We start from the raw sequence: 9,653 nt of genomic DNA on the forward strand, positions 1-9,653 counted from the left end.
TGTGCATCCAAGTGATGTTATTCTCTCTGCCAGTTTCCCAGATGCCCAACTTGCAAATCCTTGGCAATCAGTTTTTGTCTTTTGCTTCCCAAGTATCCCTGAGCACTTTCCAAATGTGGAACACATATATACCACATGTTCTACACATCTCCTGTTACAGACCTCCCTGCAGCCCCTCTGAAAATTCCCCTTGCCTTCTGTAGTCAGTTTCATGACCCCAGATCTTCTGATCATCAGGGAACTCTGGAAGAGGGGCAGTAGAGTAAACCATGGACAAAAGCCATAGATCTGGGTTCAGCAATTCAGAGACGTGATTTGTTGGTGACCCTTAGTAACCACCATCATCCCATGCCAGGTATCTGGAATGTGAACTAGATACTCGTCAGCACTCCCTTCCTTCAATTTTATGTTTTTTTCTTATCTGCACTAATCGGTTTATACTTTTCCTTCACCCTCTTTTCTTTTGATGCATTTTCTCTTAAGTTTATTAAGGGAAGTAAAACATACAATGATAATGTGTATAAATGTGAGAAAGAGAGTGAAGAGTGTGGGGGATGGAGAAAGGCAGGGAACAGGGGAGAGGATGTTTGCCTTGGAAGGGCATGAGGACCACTTTCCTTAGGTTCTTCTTAGGGCAGGCACCATCCTCAGGGAGCACACAGTGGAACTCAAAGAGGCCTGACTGAAGTGATGCAGTCAGAGTGTGTGTTGCATGATTTTGGAGATCTAACCATGTGGAAATGTGTCTCAATGTCTGCGTGAAGGATTTTTCCCCATGTGTATATTTGGTAGATATGTTCTTGAGGTTGGAATGTTTTTCCATGTTTGGCAGTATGTGTTGTGGATGTCAGAGAAGGAAGGAAAATAATTAACAAATAAGCAGGTTGAAATACACATGCTCTGTTTCTTTGAAACAGTTTTAAGAGAATCAACTCAAACAGAATAAGGACAATTTGGGGGCAAAGACTTCAGAGTCGGTGATGAACCCTTGGATGTGACCCACTCAGTGAAAGAAGATAACCCTGCCATAGCTGTGGCCTCCCAAAGTAATAGACACAGAGTGGCCTTGGATACTATTGTACCAATGTATCCTGTATGTATAACAGTTACACACACACACACACACACACACACACACACACACACACACTCCCACCCCCACCCACACTCACAAAAATTGGGCATATTTTAGCTACCAACCTCCTGACCAGCTTTTGCTGTTCTAGTCTAGTTCCTGGTTCACAGTGAGAAGGTAATGACAGTTCAATAGCCATTGATACACACACAGCCAGGTATGGAGTTAAAAGGCATTTAATTATAGAAGAACATTGAGAATTCATTTGTCTCACTCCCTATCCCCCTTAAGACGAATCCTGAGTCATGGGATTCATTCACTCAGTGAGACTTTGGGTCCTGTTGAGAGGTTCAGGGACCTTCGAGAATGAGTGTGGGAGACATCATTTTAGGTGGTGGAAGGAGGGAGGGATTAAGACCTATGGTCACAGCATGTGAAGCACAGAGCAAAGGTACTCATAAGCAGAATGGAAAGTGGCCTTGGCTTCCAGTGATCAGGTCTTCAAGGCATGGCTGTGGACGACATTACTTCTGTTTTGTCTTCTGCTGACATGGTTCTGGAGTGACGGTTGATGGGCATGGCTCAGGAACAACTGGGTGGCAGGGCTCAGGAGCCTTGGGCTGGCAGGGCTCAGGCACCTTAGGCTGGCAAGGCTCAGGCACCTTAGGCTGGCAGGGCTCAGGCACCTTAGGCTGGCAGGGCTCAGGCACCTTAGGCTGGCAGGGCTCAGGCACCTTAGGCTGGCAGGGCTCAGGCACCTTAGGCTGGCAGGGCTCTGGAACCTTGGGGTTGCAGGGCTCAGGAACCTTAGGGTTGCAGGGCTCCTTGGTTTTGGGGACACAAGGTTCCTGGGGTGGTGGTTGGCAAGGCTGTTTCACCTGATGCTGTTGCAGCTGAGGTGGGGCAGTGCAGGGCTGCTTCTGCTGATGGGAACTCATGTTTGAATAGCACTTGGTCCTGGAAACAGAAAAGCTGATTTAGTGATTCACCGCAAGAGAAGGTAACTTCAACATCAAGTAAATTTCATTTCAGGCATCTTTAGACGAAAGAGCCTCTCTCCACACTGACTTCTACATTTGAAAGTAAAACTTGATGTCATAATTTCTGGACCTTTCCAGGAGAATGAGCCAAAGGGTGGTTTACTCTGGTCCATCTCAGTGGGTCCTTCCTTACTTTCATTCTCCCTGGTCATACTATATATCTAATTGAAGATGTTCCAGGACAGGGGTGAAAAGAGTGAAGTAGAACACCACATGCATATGACAATTTCATGCTAAATCCTATGCCTTTGTGCTAACCAAAAGCATGAATAATAAAAGAAAAAGCAATAAAATGTCTCGAAAAAGCTGGCTTCTGAGAAGATTGTGAATCCACACACACCAGGACATCTGGAGTGGTGCTGCCCAAAGGCAGCAACATACCAACAACCTCTTTGTGAACTTAAAGCACACTATGACTTGCAGAACTGCTGTACCTGTATAATTTTGCCTTTTGTAGTCTATGCTCTCACAGTTTCCTATATTTCTCCATTTCCATCTCTGCTCACCAAATACTCTTGCATCATAGTTCATGGTGCATGCCACCACTCAGGGGCTGTCTTTGAGCCACGCATCCTCCTTACATCCCCTTTCCACAATTACTTCTTGTGTTAGCACTGTCTCTGCATGGCATCTCAATTTCACATGTGTTACCTTCTCTGCCAGACTTCTAGTTTGGTAAGCTCTATATTGGCCTGAAAAAATAATGCTTGGCAGATCCATGTAATGAATTAAATTTCTATATTGAGGTTCCTACCGGAAAGAGCTGTAGTAACTCTGCAAGCTCTCTGGCCCTAAGCCTTAGCCTGTGTCCTACTGTGAACACTGCTGAACATCCAAGTGGATCCTTCCCCAACCCTGAGCTCTGATTCCACGGCTGTCTACCAGCGTGGCTGACTGAAACATTCCCCTTCAGATCCAAACTGTGCTATAGTTTAAACAAGCAATTCTAGTCTTCTCTAACTCTAGGTAGCACCCCACATCAACTCTGTCACAGACATTGGCTCCGTCCAGTTTCCCATAGTGAAAAATAGGGAAGCATTTCAAATCTGTTCTAAGCAGAGACTTACCTAATATGCAGAGAAGAGCAGGCTCTCTGTTAGCGTGATCCTGTGTGAAGGCAATGGCCAGCTGGGCTTTTATAAGAAGGGACATCTCCAGGAAACAGACTTGGCCCAGCTGCTTTGTTTTCATTTCTTACCAGTTGCCCATGACTCACCCTCCTCCCCTACCTAGTTCATCCCCTCTGACTCAGCTTTTGTGATGGAAACCCGCCCAGCAGATGTAATGACACTGACGGTCTGACGATGATGTCACCTAGGTTCCCTGTCACCCTCCTCCTCAGGCCCAGGTGTCATGCTTGTGTTGGGAGAGGGTTAATGAGCTGGCCTGGAGGAGGTCTGAAGTGGTCCTGACACCTGGTGTCGTTTTTTTTTTTTTTTTAGGATGGCCGATCGATCCTTGTGTTCTGTGTGGCAGAATACTGTGTGCATGTCAGCTAGTAAATACAGGAGGAAAGCAGGAGCAAGGTGGGTGTTTGCTGTCTCGTAGTGAAGGGTGGGTGTTGGAAATACAGAAGTAATCGATTATAGGCTGTGGATGGTTTAGAACTTTATGTATATTTCTTCCATCTTCTCCCACCTCCATGGAACTGTACACATTAAAAATTACTTGCTTATCACCCCCCAGCCCCACCCCTTTCTTGCTGGTCCCTAACCTGGGAAAACCTGCTTTGCTTCCTCACCACACCTTCCCCCCTCTCCCCATAGACTGTTTCTGAAATTTTCAACTGCTAAACCAGATCAGTTTTCCAGGGTAACCTTTCTTCCCACTCCTCCCAGTCAGCTGTCTGTGGCTGCTTCCTCTTTCCTAGCCCAGTTCTTCCCCATACCTGAACTCCTGGAAGCCTTTTGTAATCACCTTTGTCTTAGGGCCAACAATGGAGGTTTGAATGGCTCTGTGAGGAGCCAGAAAGAGGTCTGCCTTGTGGGGAGCCCTCAGCTGTTACCAAGATGAAACTATGAAGTAAGAATAAGGTTGCTAGATATTTGCAAGGCTCTGGGGATAAACCATAGATATTTCTAGATCTGCCAAAGGTAGAGGACCATGAATTAGAATAGGGAGAAATAAGATAGTCAAAAGTCTCAGAGACTCTCTTATGTCAGCAATCCCAGTGGTTAAAAGTGATGTAGTGTCTCCCTCAGAGGGGTTTCACATTTACCACGGAAAGTGGCTTCACCTGCAGAGAGCTCCTGGGACAGAAATGCCTGACGGAAAAGACACTCTGTTAGTACTTGTTAATGAAGAAAAAGCACATACCACCAAGAGAACAATATTAGTTTGAACAGGCATGGAACTGGTCCTCAAGAGCCCTCAGAGGTACTGGTTCACAGAAGGTAGGAAAATACCATAGTTCATGAAGCCTCCAGCCAGTCAGAGTCTGAGAGAGAAAGGAAAGGGACATTATGCTAAAATGGCAGTTCCAGGTTTATTTATTTAATCTGTATGAGTGTGTTGCCTGCATGTATGTATGTGCATGAAATGTAGACAGGGAACATGGAAGTGAGGAAAAGGTGGCAGAGTCCATGGAACTTGACTTAGGGATGGTTGTGAGTGGTCATGTGGTTGCTGGGAACTGAATCCGGGTCTTCTGGAAGAACAGCCAGTGTTCCTAATCATTGAGTCATCTCTCCAGCCCCTAAAAAGACTATTTTCAATTCAGTAGATTTTACTCTGCAGGAGGTTTTAAGATAGCACAGTGGCATGGGTGAGACACATCTAAACACATGCCATGGAGTGTGTTTCCTTCACGTTGGTCATTTTTTGGGCATCTCCCAGTCAAGAGACCTGTGTGTTCTGAGGGCATATGAAGAAGCATTCCCTCAGCCCTGGCACCAGCAGTTTTTTACGATCAACATAACATGAGACTGATGTCATTGATTTAGAACCACATTCCAAACACTATCTGTTAAAGGGCGTGGCCTTTGGAACATCTAAATTATCTTAAAACTCGTGTGTAGACGTTGCCTCTTCTTCATCCCACACACAAACACACACCTACATGTTTTTGGAGCACTTGCTAGCTGCACAGCTAGATCACCTCTTGTGAACTTGAGTCAAGATTATCCTTCTACTCTGTCCCAATAGCCACTGGCTCTCATTCTTGGAAACATGCTGCCTGGTGTATCTTATCTGCTCAGTAGTTGGCAATTGTAGAATTGAAGCATGGATGGATGAAGGAAGGAAAGAAATAAAGGATGGAAGGAAGGAAGGAAGGAAGGAAGGAAGGAAGGAAGGACTTTTTTTCTAAAGAGAGTTTAAAGACTTCCTTAAATTCTTTTTTTTCAGTTTTCTTTATCTTATTTTATGTGTATGACTGTTTTGCCAGGATGCAGCTATATGCTCCATGTGTGTGCCTAATGCTCACAGAAGTCAGAAGAGTACGTTAGATCCCTTGGAATTTGAGTGAGGTTGTGAGCCACCATGTAGGTGCTGGGAACCAAACCTGGGTCCTCTGCAAAAGTAGTGAGTGGGTGCCCTTCACCCTTGAGCCACTGCTCCAGCTCCGAGTCTTCTTTAACAGTGACTAGGAGGTCCCTTACAAAAGAGCATCCCCTTTGTGATGGCTCTTTCAGGAGATCTGAGGTTATGGGGACTCAGAAAAGCACATGTGATGTTTCTGCTGCCTTCTCCTTCCCTCTACTCCATTGTTACCTAGTGTAATTACCCACCTTTCTGTGGGCTGGTGGCCGCGCCACCACCGCACCTGAAGCCCAAGCCTCTTGCTTCACTTCAGTCTGCTCTAGTTTGGCTTGGATCTGTTTCTCTCCAAGTTCCGTCTTCTAGTGCCCCAATTGCAGGGACTCCGAAAAGAAATTGAGGCAGAATTCCTAGCTCCAGAGGGACCTACTTCCATCTTCTCTATCCCCTGATGCCACATAGGTGGAACGTTTCTCTGACCTCCGTGGATACAAAGACGCCTTTCTCACTGGGTGCCTTTCTCACATACGGGGTACCTGTCCTTAGGCAGACTCTTCTGCCCCCTCATCCTGTGCTGCGTTCACCCCAAGGCAGGTTCTAGTTTCTGGCATTAGAGCTTGCTCTCGACACTCGCACTGACCATTCTGTTTCTATGTCTGAACTCTATTTAGTTGCTGAGGAAGTTTTATCCCTCTCAGTGTTCTTAGTTTCTCCCCCACCAGGACCAACTTGAGTACAACCTCATAAACTGCTGCACAAAGAGATAGGAAACTGGCCAGCTGTGAAAGACGACAACACCACTCAAGATTTCCAGTCTTGCCCAGGATCTCCCACTGGCCCCAGAGGGCTGCTGTTCTCTCCAGGATGGGAGCTGATCCCTTTCATCCCAGCTGCTTGATTGGCCTCTGAACAGTGTGGGAACTCTGCCTCCAGGCCACCCCTCATTCATGAAGCAATGCAGATTGACTACATGGTGGTCAGGCCTTCCTCCAGGTTCCAGGTCCAGTTACTCCCTCCACTTCACCTCCACTGGGGGGCGGTGGGGGTCCCTGATTGTCTGAAGAAGATCATGTGCAATTGCTATTCCCATTGGGAATCTGCTCACTTAATGTGCATTCACACTGAGAATCAAAGAGTCTTAAAGAGTATACCTTTGCCTGTTTCCTGATTGCCAGGAAGAACAAAGAAAACCAGAGTGCTGACTGCTCAGTTCAGGCTGTCAAGATTTTTCTAAAAAGAGTTTCTATGACTCTTGAGTCTTCCTTTGAAATAAAGCAACAGAAGAAAGAAACACCAGATCCTTCAAGTGTTGGATTCTCCTGGCACTTGACCTAGACAGGCAGGAGAAGATAGGGCTGTGATTCTGGGGCAGGAGAGGAGGGAGCAAGCATATGAACTCAACACCAGGGAAGTTTCTACACAAACCATAACTTTTGGCAGGAGAAGAGCCAGGTGTGAGAGGGACATACTTCAGAATCCACAGCCACAGCTTGTTTCTTAGCCAGCTTGGCCAGAACCTAGGATTCCTGATTTTTCTCTCCCCTCTACTGTTTCCTTTGGGACAGACCAATCTCAAATTCTCCCTTTCTCTTTCCATCCCTGAAGAGCTGAATAAAAATCTCAACCTCGTTTTTTCTTGCTTGAAGGTGGTGGAAGAGAAAGGCAGACTTAGTTAACCTCTGGTCCAGTGTTTTCTGCCTTTATCAGTTGGGTTACCCTGGACAAGTTATCTCAACTTTTTAGTCTTTAATGTCCTCATATTTAAATGAAATTTACTCTACTCATGGAATTGTTACAAAGATGAAGTGAAACGACACTTGAAATACTTTGAACATCTCCTTCTGTTGACAAAGCGCCTTCTGACATTCTGGACCTATGTGACTGTGTTAGCTCCCTTACTTATTTTTACCCAACTTTCAGGTTTACCTTTTTTTCAACTTTATCTCAAGTTATTAGGTACTGACAATGGCTATATATAATCTTTGTTTTATAAGAAGAGGCTAAACTCAGTGTTAATCATCCCCTGACCTGAGCATGCCCTGGTTAAAGAAACAGACTGGGAAATCATCAACATAAAGATGAGCTGTGCTGTGTTACAGTCCATTGACAGCTATGTGCAGTGCTATGGAAAGTCACTCTCAGAAGATGCTATGACCAGGTCGTGACCTGGTCACACATCTCCACTGATCAGAGATGGGTTCCCCATGTGTATGGATGATCAAAAGATACAGTGAACTACACAGAACATTGGAAGCTGAGATGGTTCAGACAGATGTACTCTCCCCCGGGGCCTTCATTACCCCGTGGGCTGAACAGAAGGCTAAACAATTTCTATAGATTGTACCTGTCATTCAGTAGCCATCTTAGGCCCGATCCCCACAACAGCAGTGTAAGAAACAGACATGGAAGCTGAAGCACAGAGTCTCTTGAGAAGTTGCGAGCAATCAGGTGACAGACAAGATGCAAACCCAACACTGTGAGGCCGAGGCCCCTGAGATTTGGTTTACCTTACCTGTGTCTTAGGAATGATAATATTTGCCTTCACAACTGTTATTACATGAGATTACATATGCAAAGCAACTCTCTGGTGACTAGCACACAGCAATGGACGGTAGATAGCGAGTGCATTTTTCTTTAGGGTTTGAACCACAGCTATTATTAGAAACTCATTTCTAGTGACTCAGAAAATTCTTTCATTTTCTTCATTTTCAAAGCAGTCACTCATCCATTGAACACATAGTTGCCGAATGACAGTCAAACGGCAAGCGTGAGATCCCAGCTTTGGGAAATCTGGTGGAGAAAGAGGCAACATTTTCTGTGCACTTCTGGGATCTAAATCACATAACAGAAAGGGAATTTCCCAAAGTGGCCTAAGAGTAACAATCTCTTAGAAAGTTACTAAGAATGAAATTTTATTTTTACATTAATGTTTTCTAACTTGGAATTAATATTAGTCCTAGTGAGAGAATATTAGGAATTAATATTAATTTTAATGAGAGGAATAGCTAAGAGAAAGGCCCATGTACTTGCATTTCTAAGATTAGCCTTGGATGATTTTTAGGGTCAGACAATTTAGGCAACCCCAGAGTGTAAGTGCAGTGCATTTTGCTTCTTGATTATAATTGACATCATCTGGTGTCTTTAAACTTTACATATCTGAGCTTTATTGTCATTTTCTCTAGTCGTGAAAAATCACTACTGTAAAAGAAGTATCAGCTTTTAGTATTTGAATCCAGTAGGAGAATCTCGGTCCTGTGAAGTAATCCAAGTGGAAAGAGGTTCAGGTGGGTTCTAGGGTACCTGGGAAGATGTGGATGTTGATGAGTCTAGGTGCTTTTGAGTATGGGTATTTGACCTAAGGACACTGGGAGCCTTGTGACACAATTAAGTTCCATCTAAAGAAGGCTAAGTACTTCCACACACCCATGTTCCTCACTCTCCCTCCAGGGAATCATCAAAGGGCAGGCTCAGGCTGGTTTAGCAGGTCTGGGCCTACCTGGATCCAGTAGCCTAGGGCCAGGAGATGATCCCATGTCACCTTTCAAGACACTATCATGTCTATGGTATAGCGACTCTCTGTTGTACTAAATGACCATTTGCCATTTGGCAGTCTCCAAGGATCTTCTGGCTAGGCCAAATTAAAACCTCTGAGGACCAAAGTAATAACAAAATACAGTTTTCTGCTATTTGAAAAGAAAAACATGTCCCTCTATCTCTTAGATTCAATGATAGGCACCTGAAAATTTAACTGACAAAAGACAAATCAACAGGAGAAAGACACACATTTTTTACTGATGTCAATATTTATACATTCACTAGAGCTCCATAAAAAGAAAGTGAGTACTCAAGGAACTGATTAGATTCAAGATATAATCCCAAAGTTCATATGTAACTATGAAAAGCCACAAACAACCAAAGTGTTCTTGAGAGAGAGAAAAAAACTAGATAGATAAACACTACCTGACTTCAAAGTGTACTACAAAGTTATAGTCACCAAAACAGTGTGCTGCTGATATCCATAGGCCAATGAGAGCTCAGAAATAAGTACACACATTTATAGC

The 9,653-nt window shown here is 44.6% G+C and overlaps 1 protein-coding gene across 1 annotated transcript; it reads right to left on the reverse strand.

The window, feature by feature from the left end:
• Positions 1–1,455: 1,455 nt before the first annotated feature.
• Positions 1,456–3,226, reverse strand: LOC118586342 (cornifin alpha). The gene is made up of 2 exons (XM_036191488.1): positions 3,183–3,226; positions 1,456–2,032 (listed from the first exon to the last, which is right to left on the reverse strand). Exon 2 carries the CDS (start codon positions 2,011–2,013, stop codon positions 1,600–1,602), a length of 414 nt encoding a protein of 137 aa, XP_036047381.1. The 5' UTR covers positions 2,014–2,032; positions 3,183–3,226; the 3' UTR covers positions 1,456–1,599.
• Positions 3,227–9,653: the final 6,427 nt, after the last annotated feature.

The sequence above is a fragment of the Onychomys torridus genome, chromosome 6 (assembly GCF_903995425.1).
Source record: "Onychomys torridus chromosome 6, mOncTor1.1, whole genome shotgun sequence".
Lineage (NCBI taxonomy): Eukaryota > Metazoa > Chordata > Mammalia > Rodentia > Cricetidae > Onychomys > Onychomys torridus.